The sequence below is a fragment of the Cydia pomonella genome, chromosome 1 (genome assembly GCF_033807575.1).
Source record: "Cydia pomonella isolate Wapato2018A chromosome 1, ilCydPomo1, whole genome shotgun sequence".
Lineage (NCBI taxonomy): Eukaryota > Metazoa > Arthropoda > Insecta > Lepidoptera > Tortricidae > Cydia > Cydia pomonella.
Genome location: NC_084703.1, coordinates 33,516,695 through 33,539,762, shown reverse-complemented (window position 1 = coordinate 33,539,762; position 23,068 = coordinate 33,516,695). Strand labels below are relative to the sequence as shown.

General features: G+C 37.1%; 1 protein-coding gene across 2 annotated transcripts in view; it reads right to left on the bottom strand.

Moving 5' to 3' along the window:
- Positions 1 to 5,805: 5,805 nt before the first annotated feature.
- Positions 5,806 to 23,068, bottom strand: part of LOC133520355 (uncharacterized) — a 38,766-nt gene continuing 21,503 nt past the window's right edge. The window contains exons 15-18 of one of the 2 annotated variants that reach the window (XM_061854735.1): positions 20,999 to 21,200; positions 15,243 to 15,494; positions 14,397 to 14,585; positions 5,806 to 10,070 (exon numbers count right to left, since the gene is read on the bottom strand). In XM_061854735.1, coding sequence (XP_061710719.1) covers positions 9,912 to 10,070; positions 14,397 to 14,585; positions 15,243 to 15,494; positions 20,999 to 21,200 — 802 coding nt within the window. In that variant the 3' untranslated portion in view covers positions 5,806 to 9,911. The remainder of the gene's footprint in view (positions 10,071 to 14,396; positions 14,586 to 15,242; positions 15,495 to 20,998; positions 21,201 to 23,068) is intronic. The other variant, XM_061854743.1, reaches the window with a different exon arrangement.

The window sequence follows — 23,068 nt, the reverse complement described above, 5'->3', positions numbered from 1 at the left end:
CTAGTTATTCTCGTTATATAGACTACTATGAGCTTACTGAGTTTAAGAAGCACCCGTTGCACAATACATCGTTATTGTATGGATCACGTAAACTTAGGTAGGGAAAAAGGGCAAACATTGATTTTTTTTGGAGTATTCCGATCTGAAAATGGAAATGATTCATTCCCACGTGTCCCCGCCGCGCCCAAATGGGAAGGATCTATTGCTATCTGTGACCGCCTCGGTCTCTTCCTGTTTTTTTTCATTATACAAATGTCGATTTTGATAGTTTGTATATTGAACAGTTAAAATTCGAATTCGTGGAATACTTTTACTTTTAATACTAAAATACTGTACCCCTAGTGTAAATAAATTCGATTTCCAAACGTGACGTACGCGTTTGCGTTTAGTCTCATTTTGTATTGGGTTTCGAAAGAGCGCGCCAAGCGGGACGTTTTGGAACCTCAAAATCCTATACAAAATGAGACTTAACGCAAACGCGTTCGTCACGTTATGATGTCGATCAAAGTTACACTAGGGGTACTGATCAAATCTGCTATAGTTTCTATTTTCCTCCGTGAGCTTCTACGGGTTATCGTCTTATCTATTGTTTAAAAACCGCAAAGGCGCGTGCCACTATAAAAAAAATGGTTAGGCCGCATAGGTAGCGTTTATTGAATTACTACTCTATTGAGCACGGAATAAGATTCATTATGAACTAATACAGAATTCTAACAGAATAGCTGTCTGATCTCTATTGGTGCGTCTAAGGTAGGCGACTAAACGCTCTCAAACCAGCTTAACTTGTGACACTGCGATCCGAAACAAAGATACGTATTCGAAGACCTCGCTTGCACTGGTAATGCGAGCGCACGGCTAGCTAGCGCAAAGGAAGCAATGTTATGTTTCTCGAGGAGCAGGTAAAAAACAGGGCCGGATTTTCACACAAATATATTTGGGTGGTTTTACGTTGTTTAATTTAAAGAGATAAAACATAACACTATTTAAATAGTAGGTACACATCTAACAGAATGGGTTTGTGTAATTACAATAATAACGAGATATACTCATTTTTATAATCAACTGTTTAAACAGTTGTTTGCTAATTTTAAACTTTAAACAGGCTAATTTTAAATAAACAATAAAACAATGGTAAAATAGTAATAAATAAGTCTGAAGAGTTAGCGTTCTTCAGACTTCTAACAAACTGACACTGTTTGTATGGTTTGCTTGAAAGAGTTAGCGTGATTTGACTCTAAACGATATGCATATTTTGTTTTATATTTATTTATTTTATGCATACACTATTATGTATATGTTACTTATTTTTTTGTTGACTCATAATATAAATTTGTATAAATGTTTTACTAAATGTGTACTCTATTGTAAATAATATCTTTATTTTAGTGTACATAATTATAACATATAGGTCTATTTTAACATTAGTAGTGCGGGATTGTTAAATGGATATACATATTTATTACTATTTTACCATTGTTTTATTGTTTATTTTTGTGAAAAACCGGCCCTGTTTTTTACCTGCTCCTCGAGAAACATAACATTGCTTCCTTTGCGCTAGCTAGCCGTGCGCTCGCATTACCAGTGCAAGCGAGGTCTTCGAATACGTCTTTATAATAATAATATCTTTGTTTCGGATCGCAGTGTCACAAGTTAAGCTGGTTTGAGAGCGTTTAGTCGCCTACCTTAGACGCACCAATAGAGATCAGACAGCTATTCTGTTAGAATTCTGTATTAGTTCATAATGAATCTTATTCCGTGCTCAATAGAGTAGTAATTCAATAAACGCTACCTATGCGGCCTAACCATTTTTTCATAGTGGCACGCGCCTTTGCGGTTTTTAAACAATAGATAAGACAATAACCCGTAGAAGCTCACGGAGGAAAATAGAAACTATACAAATACTGTTAGTAGTGATGTGATGAAACCAGTAAACATTTTTCACATTTATAATATTATGATACATTATTTAATGCTGAACCGCATCAAGTAGGTACCTACATTATATGATTTTTATTTCACGAATTGGAATTTTAACTGTTCAATATAGCAACTACCAAAATCGACATTTGTATAATAATAAAGACAGGACGAAACTGAGGCGATCACAGAAGGGAAAGATTCATTCCCATCTGTCCCCGCCGGCCACAGATGGGAATGGCTCCTTCCCAATTGTGCCCGGCGGGGACAGATGGGAATACACCATTTTTTTTAGATAGATAGATAAACACTTTATTCATTTCCACGACATACATGGTAATTACAAGGAGATACTTATTAAACATTGGCATGCAGCTTAAATTAAAAGATAAACTAACGATTTGAACAAAGAAATAAAAACATAAAAGGATATAACCATGTGTCGTGGCCGAGAATAGGGTTGTTTCCAAATTTTTGAAACGCTTGTATTACGTTCTATATTAACTAAAAGTTGTCCTAAAATTCAACTTTTATACTAAAAACGGCTTTAAATATGTTAAATTAACAAAATATATTTTGAAGGATGCTTTCGCGCCCAAAACGCTCTTTGAAAATTGTGTTACGTTACAGTTTACGGTACTCCTCTACTGTTATCTGTCATTTATGCATTCATTAACACGAATATAAGAACATACATAAAAGGTTTCAAGAAAAGTCTATATTGTCTATTCCTCATAAAAGCTCTTGTGCTTTTAATCGCTATAACGTTACTGCGATTAATGGCTACCAACCTAACAAAACCAAAACGAATACAGTTTTAAACTAAGTGCATTGCTGCCAACTTATTAAATATTCATTTGGTTGCATAGTAAAAAGAATTACTTCATAAGTCAGAAACACGCATGTGACACCCGTAATATAGCAACACCCATAGACTACGAAGACCGCTTAGCGTTGCTTGTTAGTCTCCGTAGGCTACGGTGGCCAAAATTGAGAAAAAACTGTTCAAAAATTTAATTTAGCAAGTAGCAAGTACTAGGGCCTCATGACTCTCATGAGTTACGAGAAGGTGTCGCTGACCGGCCGGCCGCGGCCCGGGGTGGGCCGGGCGCTTAACAAGGTATGCTCGCGTGTCTTGGCTATACACTTTTACTTTGTTTACCTATTAAGATTTATTTTTGTTGACTCGTAGGAAAAGTATTGTATGCAACATTGTATAAGTAGGTCAAAAATGCTCAGATTTTCAAGTCATACTGCCACTCCAAATCAACCACACCAAACTTTCAAGTAGTTCTCCAATCCCTTTGCCGCCCGTCACTCGAACCTCCGCCGACGAACGGCTGCCAAGGGCCTGGTACCAGTAATAACGTTTGCGGAGTCTAGGTATTTGATAAGATTACTGTGTTAGGTAATTTTTTTATATATCTAATACTTTTATTATCTTTGGCGTTCAAAATAGTATCGTTATCGGTGTATCAACCAAATAAGGTATCGTGCACGATTTTTAGTGATCATCATTAGCAAGTTATTCTGTTGTCGGTGGAATACCTATCCAACTGTTTCTTTGCCTCTATTACATACTGGTCTACATTTTCCAACTACACCACTGACAAACAATTTAGCTGTAGAGTAGTGTGAAAGTAACCAGCTGCGATTGAATGGTTAGAATGGGCGAAAAGTGACTAAAAAAAAAAAAAAATACCTTGAACAAATAAGAGGTCTAAGGTAAATATGAGCTTCCATTTGATAGCTACAGTAGATGTCGCTGTTGCAACGGTGCACTGTGGGCTGAAATTCGGCTTTCATTGACATAGAAACCGAAGTTGTTATTTTTACGTTTTTTTGATTAAAATAGGTTTTGCCCAGCATTGTTATGGTAACCTATGAATTTTAGACGATTTGGAATGAAAATTGTGGAGTTACGATTTTTTTTCAAAATAAATGTATGGAGCAGGAACAAGAAATCATCATTACTCAAGAACCGCAAAACAAACCGTAATATCCTCGCAGGTGGTTATACTACGAATTATTTGTGATTTTTTGGCATACTACATATATCCGCCACGGGTGCGGTTTTTTTTTTTAAATCATTAATTGTTTCTATGGAAAAAGCACAAAAACCAAATTCAACATTTTAAGATTTTTTTGATTGAAATGGGTTTTGCTCAGTGTGTTTATGCTAAGTTATAAGTTTCACACGATTTGAGTTGAAAAAGGTAGAGTTATGATTTTTTTTTCAAAAAAAATGTATGGAGCCGGAACAAAATATCAAAATATCTCATGAACCGCAACAAATACGGTAATATCTTCGCAGATAGTTATGCTACGAATTATTTGTGATTTTTTGGCATACTACATATATCCGCCACGGGTGCGGTTCTTGAGATATTTTGATATTTTGTTCCGGCTCCATACATTTTTTTTGAAAAAAAATCATAACTACCATTTTCAACTCAAATCGTGTGAAACTTATAACTTAGCATTTAAACACACTGAGCAAAACCCATTTCAATCAAAAAAATCTTAAAATGTTGAATTTGGTTTTTGTGCTTTTTCCATAAAAATAATTAATGATTTTTTAAAAAAAAACCGCACCCGTGGCAGATATATGTAGTATGCCAAAAAATCACAAATAATTCGTAGCATAACTATCTGCGAGGATATTACCGTATTTGTTGTGGTTCTTGAGATATTTTGATATTTTGTTCCGGCTCCATACATTTTTTTTGAAAAAAAATCATAACTCTACCATTTTCAACTCAAATCGTGTGAAACTTATAACTTAGCATTTAAACACACTGAGCAAAACCCATTTCAATCAAAAAAATCTTAAAATGTTGAATTTGGTTTTTGTGCTTTTTCCATAAAAATAATTAATGATTTAAAAAAAAAAACCGCACCCGTGGCGGATATATGTAGTATGCCAAAAAATCACAAATAATTCGCAGCATAACTATCTGCGAGGATATTACCGTATTTGTTGTGGTTCTTGAGATATTTTGATATTTTGTTCCGGCTCCATACATTTTTTTTGAAAAAAAAATCATAACTCTACCATTTTCAACTCAAATCGTGTGAAACTTATAACTTAGCATAAACACACTGAGCAAAACCCATTTCAATCAAAAAATCTTAAAATGTTGAATTTGGTTTTTGTGCTTTTTCCATAGAAACAATTAATGATTTAAAAAAAAAACCGCACCCGTGGCGGATATATGTAGTATGCCAAAAAATCACAAATAATTCGTAGTATAACCACCTGCGAGGATATTACGGTTCGTTTTGCGGTTCTTGAGTAATGATGATTTCTTGTTCCTGCTCCATACATTTATTTTGAAAAAAAAAGTCGTAACTCCACAATTTTCATTCCAAATCGTCTAAAATTCATACGTTACCATAACAATGCTGGGCAAAACCTATTTTAATCAAAAAAACGTAAAAATAACAACTTCGGTTTCTATGTCAATGAAAGCCGAATTTCAGCCCACAGTGCGGTGCCACGTGGTGCCAAGTAGGGCATCTTAAGTCGGGTGTCGTACAGTGGCCATCAGATATATCAGAGCGGCCAAGGTGCTCAAACATATCTGAACACGCAATCTAACGCCTTGACAATAGAGCCTTGGCTGCTCCAATATATCTGATGGCGCCTGTACTAGAGGACACTATTAGGTAGAAGACTGAAAGAAGAGGTGTTCTTCTAACTATTAGTGTAGGGTCTTCAGAACAGTGTCGTAATTATTTGACTGGGTTTCTTGGAACACCACTACAAGGATCAGAAGTCATATTGCGGTCTAATTATTATCGATACGACACAGTTCTAAAGACCATGCACTATATCAACAACTCTGCCTTGCAGTAGACATTGGGTAAGTAAGTAAAAAAGAAACATTACGTAGAAATATTTAATTTTACTTTTCATCACCGAATTAGATACCTATCGTTAAGCAGTAGGTACATTTCCAATTACAAAATTACAATAACGATTAATTTTGGACACATTTGAGATGCGAGCAATGGAAGACCACCGGATTAACATTGTGTGTAATTATGGTTATGGTATGATTATGGTTAGCTATTATACTTAACATGCCTTACGCTTTATTGTTAGTATCAATATCAATGAAGCTGCCTCCGTTATCTCGGCCTCAATTAATTACTAATATTGATTTAAAAGGTTATTCATAAATCCAGTAGGTGTCTTTTTATGATTCATTTTCTGTAATCATTTAATTATGACTTAATGTACCTACAATGTCCGCTAGAGATCATCGGCATTTACGTACTAGTCCTACCGTAATGTATTTATAAAAAATACAAAGTCGATATACCTATAATTTTCTAATTTGCATGTATGTATGTATTACCAATATTAATAGTAAGTAGAGTAAGTCTGTATTTAGATCCTTTGAAGGACATGTATGTTCTTACTTGTTTAGATATAATACAGGAATCGGGTTCTTACAATTCGATTAGTTGTCTATTCTGAACTAAGGCAAAAATACCGTAACATTTTAACACGAGTTGCCACGACTGGTGCGATACCATTTATGATGTCGCGCGACTTAAATGTCAAGTTTTAGGTGTACAGACGGAGACATAATAACAAGAGGATTCGTATTTATTAGATAACAAAACGTTCCACAACACAGTATCCTACTACACATCGCCATAACACGTATATTTCGGGTTCAACGGTCGCTTTTGTGCCCAAAAGTCCGTTCAAGTTTGTTATGAGGTTGCGTTGCCGCGATGCTTTCGTTTAGGTATTGAGAAAATAGATGCAGCTAGCTCAACTCAATAACTACTCTAAATAACTGTCAAGTTAGTTTTAAGTGTAACGGTACATTTGTAGTTACATGGGGATTACGAGCCTCCAGAGTTGGGACACTTGGTTAGTTTATATAGCGTGCGAGTATTTTCAAATTAAAGAATATTCTTTAACTAGTAATATGCGGCTTACATTATATTAATATTGCTTTACTTGTACTATAATAAGTATTAATAAGTGATATTATTGATGTTACCTTGTAACAAACATGTCGGTATTATGCGTTTAAGTTTACTTATTTTATTGCAATCATGAAACTACAGTATATTATAGGTAGGTAAAAGGTATGTCGAAATTGTAAAAAAAAATATTTACTTATAATTACAGGTTCAAATCGTATGCGGTATTGCAGATATAAGCAATATTGGTATAAATCAATCAATCACAAATTGTGTTTGCCAATAATTGGGTGAATACTCCGGTATGATTTTTGTGGTTATTATTTAAGTCCAATTGTATTTGTATTGGAAAACCTTAATAAATAAATAAATAAAATAAAAAAAACAAACATACCATACTGATGATATAACCAGACTGATGAAATCATGATGATATTCAATTTGACACTTGTATCGATATTTGACGGAAATTTCTACTTGTGACCCTGGGTGACACTGCATGTCGTAATAGTACATTACGATACAAGTGCGAAAAATAGGAAATTCGCAACGAGTGGGGATAAATTAAAACACGACGGACGGGACTGTTTTATATCGACACGAGTGGCTAATTGCCAATTCGCACATGTATCGTACAACATTCTACAGTACATATGACTCTTTAAAATTTCGACATAGTGACGTAATGTGCGGTTAAGTAGCACTATATGTACTGTAAAATATATTACGTATAGTCGTTAGATTTGTAGCTGGCCCCCAACGGCTTATCCTTTGTCTATTGTTAACTAAAACGGCGCGTGCCTCTACCTGCAAAAAAGGGCCAGGTCACTTTTACCGGTTATTTAATTACAACTCCTATGGTCATTGAAATAAGATACAAAATGAACAAATGGTAAAAACATTTGTGATTTCTTGTGTGATCCCTACACGGTAACTGAGTGCCAGCGAGTCGAACGCGAACGAACTAGTCTAAAATGTGTCCTCGATATGCGTAACAAAGGCGCGTTATCGGAGAGCACACCTACATTGGTTTTTTGAGCGTTGGACTAGCCCGCGCTCTGATGCCAATTAGAATTATACGACCCTTTTATTGCAGGTAGTGGCACGCGCGGTTTTAGTTAACAATAGACAAAAGATTAGCCGCAGATTCAGTGTCACGGTAGGCTTGCATCAGGGATCGGCTCTGAGTCCCTACCTCTTTCTACTTATTATGGACGCTCTGTCGTCGGATATACAGGAGGAGGCACCCTGGTGTATGCTTTTCGCTGATGACATTGTGCTTGTGGGTGAAGACGGACTCGAGGTACTGAGCAGACTTGAGGAGTGGCGGCGGAAACTGGAGAATGTTGGCCTGAAGATCAGCAGATCTAAAACTGAACATATGTTCTGCGATTTCGGCGGTCTCTCCGGTTTCGCTGCCATAGACCTCGATGGCGTTACATTGCCGGTCTGCTCCGATTTCAAGTACCTCGGTTCGCTCGTGCAGTGCGATGGCGATATTGACCGTGACGTGAAAAACCGGATTAGCACAGGATGGATGAAATGGCGACAGGTCACGGGAACAATTTGTGACGCCCGGATGCCCCTCCGACTGAAGGGTAAAATTTATAAAACCATTATAAGACCTGTCGTCATGTATGGATCAGAGTGTTGGGCCCTAAAAGTGACGGATGAAAAGAGATTGCATGTAGCGGAAATGAGAATGTTAAGATGGATGTGTGGTGTTACAAGAATGGATAGGATAAGGAATGAGTATATAAGAGGAAGTCTGAAAGTTGCACCCATAATAGAAAAAGTAAGAGCGAATCGCCTAGCGTGGTATGGGCATGTGATGCGGAGGGATGAAAGTCATGTGACGAGAAAGGTATTACGAATGAATGTGGAGGGATGGAACGGCAGAGGAAAACCTAGGAAACGGTGGATGGATTGTGTGAGAGATGACATGAAACGAACGCGAGTGAACGATGAGATGACGGGTGACAGAAAGATATGGAAGGAAAAGACATGCTGCGCCGACCCCAAATGAATAGGATAAGGGCAGGCGAATGATGACGATGATTAGCCGCTTCGGGCCAGCTTCAAATCGAACGACTATACCTCCCTACACCTACATCTAATGGCTAGGTTGCGTCGCACAGTGTGATTCTGGGAAAGGAAACACGCCCAATTTTTTTAGTCAGTATGGTAAAGCCTGAACACACGTATCGGTTTCCCCATATTATGTATAGTTTAGTCCCGATGTCCTTTGAAACAGACAAAAACAAATCGAATTTTGAACTAAGTAATTAACGGAATTTATCGATCTCGTGGTTGTGGTAAGTGAAGAGACAGCTCGAGAGCTCGAGAATAAGTACCCGAGCCTTGGAGGATTTAAAACTGGAGACGCCTTGACTGTAATTTTCTGTACAAATCAGTCTGCCGATTTTTGGGGGAGGGGCACGTCAAATGTATGGCTATTTCTACATAACGTACAAATACAAATAGCCATGTCAGATAAACGTCAGTCCATACAATACATATGACCATTGGCCAAGCTTTTCGACAGAGGGGTAAGCTCTTAAAGGCGTCTCCAGTTGTTAAATCCTCCAAGACTCGAGCTCTCGAGCTGTCTCTTCACTTACCACAACCATGAGATCGATAAATTAACCCATCGGTATGTCCTGAGTTGTGCCGTCCTAGAGAACGTTCTCCGTTTTCTATGGGGACATTCCCCATAGTAAACGGAGCCCGTTCTCGAGAACGACACAACTATAGGTATGTCCCGAGAATATGTCAAACGTGGCGTGTAAGATGAGAAGTGAAAAACTCAGTCTTATGTCATTATAATAATGCATTGAGCTTATCTAAAACTGTTTTAAATATATAAGGCGACTTTTTTGTGATTTCAGAGAATTGTTTCAAAGTCTTATCCATTTCTAAGTTTATCACGATTCTTTACATGTTAACTGCATGATTTAAGGCGCGACGTTTGAACAGTCATACCGCCGCGGTTATAGCAGCTAGGGGTATTCTTTATACTTCTCCCCAAATAGCGTGAGGTACTGCTGCTAGAGGTCGTCGGGCGTGCGGTCGATGCCGATGAGGTCGTCGAAGAGCGAGTGGTCGGCGGGCGACGTGCGCGGCTCGCGCGCGTACCGCAGCACCGCGCGCGCCAGCTGCCCTACCGACCACTTGCGGTCCACCAGCACGCGTACCAGCGTGTCGCACTGTAACATCGTACAATACATAGCTAACATTATCACTACACCTTATAAAATAAAGTCGCACGCCACGTCTGTGTCATCTGTCTCTTTGTATATATAAATCAATATTATAAGTAGATCGCAATCCAGGTACAGATTTCCATGACCATTCGCCTCCCAGGCGATAACTCGTATAGTAGTTAACGGCTATGTATGATGAACCCTCGTGGACGTCAGCTGCCGCTCCGTGGGTGAATTGAGGGGGTGGCTTAAGTCCCACGGACGCTAAATCGCGTCCGAACAATTATTATTATTATTATTATTATTTAAACTTTATTGCACAAGTACAAGTATGACGTACAATAGGCGGACTTAATGCCTTGAGGCATTCTCTACCAGTCAACCACTGGGCCAAACAGAAATTTGCTAAGGTGGGTGCAGTGTGAATAAAATATTCCAAAATTAGATACTAAGCCTAATACTACTAAGCCAGTATACAAACTAATAGGTAATATATATAATACTTTTATAAACTACACAAATTATCATTATAAATACATATATAAATTAATTACATAATATACTATACAATATACATAAATATACTTCTGCATGTGTGCGGGGCAGGGGGGGGGGTGGGGAAGAGGGGGGGGGGGGTCCCACTAGACAGTATCTAGCAGGTGCTTGTAGAGAATTCGTTTGAAATTCAGCTTGTTTGGGGCTTGTCTAATCGTTAGAGGAAGCGCATTCCAAAGACGGATAGCTTGAACAGCAAAAGAAGACTTTAGGAAACCAGTATGGTGAGGGAGAACAGAGAGTTTAACAATCAAAATTCATCACAGATGTAAAATCTATAATTGTTTTAGCTGACAATTTAGACCCCGTAGCAATTAGGGAGATAGGTATTGTAATATAAAAGATAAGTATTGTTTAGAATGCGACTGTTTTGTTTTAGAGGGTGAACGTGAGAAAATAATCTATATATAATATATATAATATAAATAATTATAGATTCCAATTTAGAAGTAGCTACAGAATTTGAAAATTTTTTCACTGACGTACCAGTTTTCACAACTAAGGATTTAAATTCATCACCCTCATCCGCTGTTACTCTATTAAAAGATAACGCTCCAGAGTGTTGTGGAGATTTTCATTTTGAACGTGTTTGTACCTCCGATGTAGTAAAGGCGTTTAATTCGGTTAATGTCAAAAAAACGAATGACCTCTGGGGAGTCTCTGTCCATGCTGTCAAATCCTTAGTAGAAATTATAGCGCCTGACTTAGTAATTATATTTAACAACAGTGTTGATTGCGGCGAGTTTCCTGATTTAATGAAACATAGTAAAATAACTCCTTTATTTAAATCGGGTAGCAACTCTGACCCCACTAACTTTAGACCGATATCTGTGCTACCAACGTTCAGTAAGATTTTTGAAAAATTAATACTTTCTCAATTAGTACGACATTTTAACGTCAATAATTTAATGCATAATAAGCAGTTTGGTTTTACACGGGGTCGCTCGACAACCGATGCTGGTGTTGAGCTAATTAAGCGTATCTTCGATGCCTGGGAGGAGTCACGAGATGCTATAGGTATCTTCTGTGATTTGTCTAAGGCCTTCGACTGCGTTTGTCATGAAACATTAATCAGGAAACTACACTATTATGGAGTTAGAGGAGCGGCACTGGATTTACTTAAGTCCTACTTAAATGGTAGAATACAAAGGGTCGATGTGAATGGACAGCGATCACCGGGGTCATTGGTCTCTATGGGTGTACCACAGGGGTCAATATTGGGACCTTTCCTGTTCCTTATCTACATAAATGACTTGCCATTCCTTGTAAAGACCCACCATGATATAGTATTGTTTGCAGACGACACTTCACTTATTTTCAAAGTCAAACGACAGCAACAAGCTTACAATGATGTAAACGATGCTATTTCAAAAGTAGTAAATTGGTTCAATGTTAATAATTTATTGTTAAATGAGAATAAGACTAAATGTATTAAGTTTGTCACTAGTAATGTAAGGCATGTAAAAACAAGTGTCATTGTCAAGGATGAGGAATTGGAATTAGTTGATAGTACAGTTTTTCTTGGTATAACTTTAGATTCTAAACTCCAGTGGGGTCCCCATATTGCTACTCTTTCGAATAGACTGAGTTCTGCAGCTTTTGCAGTAAGCAAAATCCGTCAGTTAACTGATGTCAAAACAGCTCGATTAGTATATTTTAGTTACTTCCATAGCATTATGTCATATGGTATTTTACTGTGGGGTGGTGCTTCAGATATAAATACCATTTTTGTTCTGCAGAAGAGGGCTATTCGAGCAATATATAAAATGAACCATAGAGACTCACTGAGAGATAAATTTAAGGAAATTGACATCATGACAGTGCACTGTCAATACATTTATGAGAATATTCTGTATGTGCATAAAAATATTGCCGATTTTAAGAAAAATTGTGACATTCATAATATTAATACTAGAAATAAACATAAGTTCGCCGTGCCCTTCACTCGGCTCCATAAAATTAAAAAATCATTCATGGGTAATTGTGTGAGATTTTATAATAAACTTCCAAACCATATTACTGAGTTACCAATTAATAAATTTAAGAATCATGTAAAGCGTAAACTTATTTCTAAAGCTTATTATACCACACAAGACTACATGAATGATAAAACAAAGTGGGATTAATTGAGATTCGAAATGATTAATTATTTATTATATTTGAATAATGATGATGAAATGGATATTCCAATGCATGTATTTCCTTTGTTGTTTTTATTATATTTGTTTGACATTTAGAATTTATTCTAGAAACAATCTAGACTAGTATTTTTTATACATTTTTTTTTTGCATGACTATATTTTGTGAAAGTTTTAGTATTAAATTTGATCTATGAATTATATTCATTAGTATTATATATGGAATAATATTTACAACATCAATAAATTGCTCAGATAATTAGATTAAGATAATTATATGTAATACTGTCTTACTATTCATAAGTGCTTGTTGCTAGGCCTACATGAATAAAGTATATTTGAATTGAATTGAATTGAATTGAATCATAAAATTTCCTTGGAAAGGCTCAAAATCAAAAGGCACGGATCCGTTTTATAATTCCTACTAGTTTCCCGGTGACCATCAAGACCGCTGCACTGAGCTGTGGTCCGTGGTCGTTAGTGCTAGAAAGCTGAAATTTGGCATGGATATATAAATCAATAAAGCCGACAAAGTCGTAAAATAAAATCTAAAAATTTTTTTTTTTAGGGTACCTCCCCTACACGTAAAGTGGGGATGATTTTTTTTTTGCTTCAACCCTACAGTGTGGGATATCGTTTGAAAGATCTTTCAAAACTAATAGGCGTCTTTAACAAACATTTTTTGATAAAGTGAATATATTCGGAGATACTCGCTCCGAAAGAAAAAAAATGTCCCCCCTCTAACTTTTGAACCATAGGTCAAAAAAATATAAAAAAAATCGTGGAAGTAGAGCTTAAGAAATACATTAAATGAAACTATAGCGGACATGATCAGTTCAGCTGTTTTTGAGTTATCGCAAAAAGTTTCCCCTTTATAGTAAAAAGACGTACTATCCACAGTTCATCCCTTGGTTATTATCTACTATACTTTAAGTTCCAGTTTAGCTTATTGTGACGGAAGAGTAACTACGGAACCCTACTCTGAGCATGGCCCGATATGCTCTTGGCCGATTTTTTTGTATGGAGTTGGCGTTCTACTCCTAGTGAGTATTGTATTCTTTGCTTGCAACAGTCCTGCCTATGGAGATTGTATTCCTTACCTCTACCTTCCATATTTAAACTGGGTTTTGACAAGTTTTCACAGATAATAAAATATGACATTGATTCATCAAGGCGGTTTGTTTACAAAGGGCCTACTGGGAAACGCGAAAATCGCAATTTTGAGGTCTGCCTCATTTTCGCTTGAATATCTATGTAAGACTGATAGAGCGGTTAGATAACGAATTTTCGATTTTTTTGTTTCGCGGTAGACCCTAAGATTGTGATGGATTGTGGTTGTGGCGCCCTCTACGCAGAGTTTCGCGTAATATTCCTTATTGAGAAACCTCGTCTTTTACACTTTGAAGTAGGTTTAAAATGGTAGGTAATCTCTATACCGTATTTTATCTCTTTCGTTAGATCTATGAGCCAGCTACAATTAACGTAACGTAGCTAACACGTATTTAATAGGTATACTTAACTAATACCAAAACGGCTGATGCAAAGACCTAAATGCTGCCTAAATGGTACATATACACCACGCTCCAAGTTTAGCCATAGGGATTAGTTTTTATAAACACTCTTGAAAATTTGTTACCTTGAAAAGTTTTTCATTGCCGTAGGTGTAGTATATGAGCGCGGGCACGCCGGCCACGCTGGCGGCCAGCCACTGCAGCAGCAGCTTGAGCTGCGGGTGGCCGCGCCGCCGCCTGCCGCAGCCCCAGTTGCCTGTCGCCACCGGCCGGCACGACCCGCCAGACACTATCTTGTGGGCCAGCTGACTTAGCTGCAGACAAGTACAAACCATTGAAATCCACTAGTGTACGTATCCAGTTTATTAAACACGTCCCACATGACGATTTTGGCATCGTGAAGAGTTGCACTTTCTCGAATATTGTTCAGAAGAATTGCCGTGTGCGATTATACTCTTATTAGATACCATGTATGTTATATTCTACAGGTCAGGTATTTGTCTCAGCAGCCAACTATACTATAGGTAACTCAAAGATTGCCTTCATGTTAAAAGTTGGTTACTTATAGTAAAATAACTCAAAGAACACTCGAGTAGCTAGGTACAGATTATTGTTTTAAAGAGAACATCGTTTTACTACATAAGTTAGGTAGTAAATATGTTACCAGAACAGAAGGATGACTTATAGGACATAGTTCAAACATCATTTAATTAATAACTGTTAAGTAGATAGGTACCTACTTTTGACGGTAGGTAAGTAGGTAGTGTGCGGGACGAGTGTTGGTGCACATGCAAACAGTGGATAAGTATTAGCAGTAACAAAAGCGAAGCCTGGTGGTAGGTGTACTGTGTCAGAACGACGATCGATATTACGCGAGGAAAATCGTGTTACTGAAATGAATTAATTAAAATTAGGCAACTTGTTCAGGGATGACTCGTTTATTGACAGCAAAGACGTAGAAAAAGCCTGACCTTAGGTTTTTTTAGCTTAATCGTCACCGGCTCACATTCTACGGTTTCTTCGATCGCTTCGACTATCATGTTTATCATCCAATTTAATTTTTTCTTCCTAACGTTCTGGTTCGACAGTTGCGTAGAATTCGTCTCTGTCGAATTACTAACAGACGCCAATTTGCTATTGTCTGCTTCTGTATCATCATTGAAACACCTAGCTTCCACATTTTGCATTATCTTCTCCGGTATAGATTCTTTTATTTTGCGTCTCTGTCAAAAACATTTCAATTTTAGATCAGATTAGAAAGGCATTATCTGTCCTTTCGGGTTATTTCCACTAGTTACCACCAAGATGTTACCAGTGGTACTAGTGGGATTTTTTTTCTCAGTAGTTACCAGTGGCAAAAGGCGGGAAAAAAATCCCAGTAGTTACCACTGGTAACAACTTGGTGGTAACTAGTGGGAATAACCCGTCCTTTCAGGAGAAAAAAGAGTCAAGGTGTAGGTGGGAGGTCTACATGCTATGTATTTGATTTAATATAGTATGTAGGGGAGAGGAGCCTAAGGCAGTGTCTTACGTGAGCGAATAACTCGCGAACGCGAAGCGGCGCGGGTGAATTCAATCCTTTGATACCTATGGAAGTGTCCTACGTGGGCGATCTCCGAATGCCGTTGGGCCGCCGCGCCGCGTCGCATTCGCGAGTCATCGCTCACGTAAGCCGCTGCGTAAAATGGGTACCGCCGCGAGTAGGCGCTGTTTTATTGCGAAATTAAAAGTGAATTTCAAAGAATGCATTTGAACCGTCCTGAGTTTTTGTAAGTATTGATAAGTTTGTTAAAACTACGAAACGTAAAAGTTCGAAAACTAATTTCACAACCATAAAATTGAAAATACCATAGATAAAAAAGCGACAATAGCATATCGGACCATGCTCAGTGTAGGGTTCCGTAGTTACCCTTCTGTCACAATAGGCTAAACTGGAGCTATTAGTATACATTCATGACATGTGAGCTGGACTAGTCCCTGCACAGTCAAAAATTGTCAATCTTGCGTGAGCTACGAGTTTTCAAAAGTAACCAGACTGATGAAATCATGATGATATTCAATTTGACACTTGTATCGATATTTGACGGAAATTTCTACTTGTGACCCTGGGTGACACTGCATGTCGTAATAGTACATTACGATACAAGTGCGAAAAATAGGAAATTCGCAACGAGTGGCGATAAATTAAAACACGACCGAAGGGAGTGTTTTAAATCGACACGAGTTGCGAATTATCTATTCGCACATGTATCGTACAACGTTTTACAGTACATATGGCCCTTTAAATGTTTGACACAGTAACGTAATATGCTAATTTGCGCACTAGTGCGGTAAAGTAGCAACATATGTACTGTAAATAAATAAAACTCTTTTTAACACGACAAAAAAGAAAACGTCAATCTCACTAATACGAAACAGTTGCTTATATTTATTAAATGCGCAGTGTTGATCCTGCTCACGTCTCCTGAATCAGAATCACCAGTAGTAGACTGTTAACCAAGGGATGAAATGGTGCCTCTCCCTAGAGGAAATCAAATAACACAAGGCAAATTTGCATAATCAGTACGTACCAAAGTAATTCAAGTAATATACGTATGACCATGAATTTGCATGTAGGTCATAGTCATAGTCATAGTAGTCATAGTATATATAAATTAGAAAGTAACCGATTGTGAAAAAAAAATAGATAGCAATATTGATGAAAAATTTCATATTTTAGGAAACTGCAGTAATTTGCAAAATATTATGAAAATCAGCAGGATTGCCTCTTACTTTTTAATATTTGACTTTTAACAATTTTTTATAAAATTTTATTTTGCAAATTTATCAGATTGATTGATTTATATGTACATATATGTAAATTCATGCCAAATTACAGCTTTCTAGTACTAACGATTACGAAGCAAGGCCTCGGCCTGACAAACAGACAGACAGACGGACATGGCGAAACTATAAGTTGACTACGGAACCCTAAACGTTAGAGGGGCTTCCTATTGCGAGTAGTTGTGTACAATTTAGAAAAAACAAAATTTATTAATGTTGCAATAGGATACGCATAAATCTGCGTAGAGGGCGCCACTACCACATTCTGAGGGCTTACCATGAAACACAAAAATCGAAATTTCGCTATCTGCCTCTCTATCACTCTTGTATATTCGAACGATAATGAAGCCAGATAACGAAATTTCGATTTTAGCGTTTCGATGTAGGCCTCTGTAAACAAACCGCTTTGATGCATCTAGTGCAGGTGGTAACATTGAGAAACTGAAAAAATAATGTGAATTGTATACGTTTTTTTCGTGTTCTATACTTAAATAAATAACAATGCTATTATTTACAGTCATAAAACAGTCAAGGATTCTCTGATAGAGTAAATTCCCAATATTACCGGTAATATTCCCAATACTACCAGGTATCTATCCAAAGTTACTGGGAAGAATACTATCTGGAAATAATGATTAAAATAATGCTTGACTGTACAAAATAAAATAAAATATGCGTAAAAATCAGTTTAATAACGTGTGTATATGTATGTTAATGACTGTTTAAAAAAAATCAATTAAATTGTTAAAAATGAAATAAACTTTTTTCACCCCTCGACTGTTATGGTTGAATTAAGATTTCGCATACCAAACTATAATTGCGTACTTTTCATGTATGGGCTCCCAACTCAACTATAAAATTTTCTTTCGATACGCTGTAGACAACTATAAAATAAAATTACCAATCAGGTGCCGCCGCGCTCCCATAGACCGGGGACGGGGACTTAAGTCTTTTGCAAAAAATATCTTGAATAAGAATACAAACAAATGTTATTCTTATTCCAATCGTGTTGAATAAGAATAGTTCTTGCACTGGTTATTTTGGAATAAAATGAATGTGAATAAATCATGTGATTTTTATTTTAAATAAAGAATAAAAAATGAATAACATTTTATTCAATTAAAATGTTATTATGAATTGTTTTTTGTAGTACAATCGGTTATAGTTTGTATAATGAATTTCACGTAAGAATTTCAATTGCGTTTCGTTGTCGTAGCGTAAACGATTGGCATGTTCGCTACGCACCCAGGATGCCTAGCCAAGATGCCAATTGTTTGCGCATATTAGTGCGATAGAGAGACAGATAGAGTTTCATTGTCGTAGTGTAAACGATTGGCATGTTGGCTATGCACTAGGGTGTCTAACCAAGATGCCAATCGCTTGCGCATATGAGTGCGACAGAGAGATAGATAGCATTTCGTAGTCGTAGCGTAAACGATTGGCATGTTGGCTAAGCACCCAGGGTGCCTTGCTGAAAATCATAAGAAAACAGGCGTTGACGTAGGCACACATTAAAATAGACTTTAATTATTGACCCATTTATTCAGCTTTTCAATTTAGGTTCAAGCTAATTTGGTTGTCAATACTAACGCTTTGACATTTTCAATGTAATGTAAACCCTAAATGGCTCAACAATTAAAGTCCGTATACATAACTTGTGGTACCTACTAAGAAAATAACTTCTGAACCTTATTCTTTTGCGAATGTTACTGGTAACATTGGTAACTTACTAGTAATATTCCCAAATGGAAACTTACTGGTAGCGGGAATGTTTCCGCAGCCCATCACCGGATGCATCAAAGCATAGTAAACAATTCTCAAAAGTTGTTATAAGTTACTCCATGGTTTAAGGATGTGATAGTTGCTGCTCTCTCTGGCGTAAGAACATTGCAGTAATACTCCCTATTCATTGGAAATGGGTTAGCAACTTAAGTACCAATTACATCCACATTTTATCAGGTCAGATATCAGACCAGATTTCAGGCCCGAGCACGAGTATTTTTCCGTTTCAGCAAATATCAGCACACTTTACAATATTTGAAAAGTAAAAAAATTAAAGGTTCATATGCAAAAATATCAAACATTGTAAATTTTTGGCAATTAAAGACAAAGTGGACGTGGTTGACGTAACTGGTGACTGAAGAACTGGCGGCTTCCTCGCACAACGTATCAGTATTGCAATACAATGAGGAAATGCCGCCAGCATCCTTGGTACAATGCCTCAAGGGCCTTGTTGCCGACGAGTACCAAATGCTGCTCGGGATGAGGGCGCGCGGGGCAAGGACGACCCCACCAACCAGAGATCAGAATGCGAGTCATACCGAGCGGACGTTATTTTGCAAATCTATTTTTTCTTTTCTCTAAAATTCCTAGTTATGTGCTGTGTTTTGTTCTATATTTCCAAATAAAAGTATAGTGCATTATTGGACCATTTTTATTGGAAAAACCACTACAAACTAAGACAGGCCTATTTTAGATATCAGCTAGTAATAGTAAATAGTAATCCTCTGTATATATCGATTATGTATAATTAATTGTAAATAAATTATGTGTATACTTTGTCTGTCAAAGTATTTTTTACATTTCAAATATTGTTAACGATGTGCTGATATTCTGTGAAACGGTTTGCACATTTTTTTTAAAGACATGACTAATTATAAAGTTTTATCGTATTTCTAAAGGGTACTTCCAATTAACTATTTAGGCAAAATTATCGTTGTTTATGGAATGTAGAGTTAAAAGTGCGTTCTATTTTGCAAAAGGAACTTATTGGTAACGATTAATAGTTACCATCCATCAGGAGCATACTATCCCTGCTTTGTTTTGGCCCTCATTTGACAGGTGCAGCACTATGCTGGTCAGACAGTGGATCGAATGAATTCAAAAACGAGTGGTACGTAGGTACTGGGTCAATGTAAAGGTAAACTTAAGAAATGATAGGCGAGAAGCTAAAAGATAAGAATAATTTAAACGAATGTGAGTTACACATTTTCGAAATGCGTCAAAGATGTATATGCAGGCATGTATGCTGGCTAGGCTATTTAGTATTTACATTCTGAATATGTCAATGAAATCCATTGTTCCATCCATCCATTTTTATCAAATAAAAACTAAAACTTTTAGGCCTTCTCCGTTAGCTTACCCATTTTAGGCCTCCCTCCCCTACATAATACGTAATATATTAAGCAGACATGCGAGGCCATTTGAAGCCAGTGACTAAAAGGTGGATCAAATCGCTAGACTAGTCAGCTTGCAAGGCAAACGTTGTTATAGGTAAAAAACTTAAGTAAGTCACCTGTTGTATGTAGTTGTGACGTGTTCGAATACGAGTAGACATTTGTTTTGTTTGTCTGTGTCTTTTAAACATGTATTGTCTATTCGAACACGTCACAACTACATACAACAGGTGACTTACTTAAGTTTTTTACCTATACCATGCCTATACCCCTTTTCCCAAGACAGCTTATACTATACCGAGTGTGGCCTGTAACACGAGCAATAAATTTAACTGTAGGCTGTACTCCTCACACTTACCAACATTTGTTCAGCGATTTTTGAAAATTATTAATTCCCTAGTCTTCCTATTTTTCATGCAAATTAAATATTACTTTCAATGTACGCTGTCATTAGTGTAATTGACGTTGATTGTCATGGTTTAAACATAACAAAATTCGCAATACATTGCGTCTTAGAATAAACTTTGAGGTCAGTTTGAGGAGTACAGCCTACAGTTAAATTCTTTGCTCCTGTTACAGGCCACACCCGGTATATTATACTTGTACCTACCATATATTCATTCTGAATTCGATCCTGAGATTTTGTAAGATGCGAATTTAGGTGCTCGATCATCATACTAGGGACGAATTTACATCTAAGAACACAATGCTTTCTGAAAGCGGCTTACCAACTGGGCGGCGAGTCGGTGGCGATGGCGTGCCAGCTCGAGAGAGAGCGACCGCGCAGCAAGCGCAAGGCGGCGAGGCGCGGCGCGGTCGCGCCCGTCTCGCGGGTACAACTCAGCCGCCTCCGCTTCGCCTGCCGCGCCCGCGCCCGGTCCTCCAGCGACCGACTCGCTCAATGTCCGCTTCAACAGCGACCCCGCGAACCTTAATGAATATACAATTTTTATTTATGCTTACTTGCCGATGGGATCATTCATACATTTAGAATTAGTTAGGTACCGTAAAATAGGGTGAGTGGGCATTGCGAGAGGAATATAATATAACGAATACAGAATTCCTTTTTTTCAGTAGCTATTACTTTAATTTTCAGGCTCAGGTTGCCCTTAAAGTAATTTGATTGTACTTTTAGACATATTTTTTCGTCTTTCGGCAACACTAACTTATAAATCATACAATTTTGAAACACAAATTTACTGTCAAAGTTGATTCTCGAAAGCGGCGGATTTTTGTTTGAGTTTAACTTCGTTTACAGTACATATGGTGCTACTTTTCCGCACTAGTGCGTAAATTAGCACATTATGTAACTATGTCTAAAATGTAAAGGGTCATATGTACTGTAAAACGTTATACGATACGTGTGCGAATAGGTAATTCGCAACTCGTGTCAATTGAAAACACTCCCTTCGGTCGTGTTTTAATTTATCGCCACTCGGTACGAATTTCCTATTTTTTGCGCACTTGTATCGTAAATAACTATTTTATGTGAATTTTGACAAAGTAAGTGTTCATCAACTTTTCGGATATCGTTTATATACTTACGATTACGAGGCTTATTGAAAAAAGAAAAACATAAGTTATATTTTCCTTATTTATAATGGTTTTAACATAGAAAACGATTCAACCGCATTTGACGATTTTTATGCGGTGAGTCGGCATGTATTGAGGGGTGAGTTGGGACGACAAAGGGGGCAGTTGGGTCATGAATGGGGAGAGTTGGTGTTACGAACGGGGTGTACCGGGATTATAAATGGGGGACGGGGGATGGGATGATGATAATTGGTGTTTGTAGTTCAGGGTTGTCAATTTACATGAGTAGTCCAAAGTTACATTATGATAAAATGGTAAATATTTAAAAAAAAAATATTGAAGTATCTGAGAAGTTGAAGAAATTGCAATTTAAAGAAACATGTTATATTTAAATATGCCTTTTATTTATTTCAGGCTATTACTGAGATTTAATTCAACTCGTGAGTTTACATATAATATTTGAAAGGCCGGTCATTTAACCTCCCCGCGACCTTCCTCGCACTATCGCCGACCTTCTTCCCTCACCCCACTCGCGATATTTTAGTTCGCTGCTACGCCTCGATGTCGCTAGCCGTATAAACGAAGATTTGAAAGGGGCATATTTTATTCCAAGTATGTAGGTAGTTAACCTTCTTCTTTAAATTCTTTGGTTGACAGTATCTAGACAATGTTGTTTTTATTTGTTGCGGGTCACAAAATAGTGAGTGGAAGACGTAGGTTGAATAATATTTAAACGAGTTTTTATGCTTGACCAATGTTGATGGTGATATGAAACTAGATATAGGTCAGAGGTTTATTACTATTTTGACCCTTGTTGTCATATCAAGTAAGTATAATTTATAAGTTAGTACTTTGGTTTCAAAATATACTAAGATATGATTCTATGGCTTTATATTATATCCATTGACGAACGAATGTAATTTTTATTATGTAGATACGAGTATCAATACTCTTGTCGGCGAAGTCGATAAAGTTACTAATTGTTAATATTTAAACTTGGCTGTCATTCATTTCACGTTTATGTTTTTGATAGGATACTAATTCCATATAGACCAAAGTAATTTAAAGAAATGCGTCTAAAAACATAAAAATAAAGGCCACAACTTACAAAAAACATTAAATCCTTTTATGTAGGAGCATAAATAAAACAGAATTTTGTTACATAAATAAAATATTCTCTTAACAAGTCAAGCTATTGGCATAATCCGAAAGTGTCAACCCTAGCAATTATCCCATCTCACCCCGTTGCTATCCCTTCTAACCCC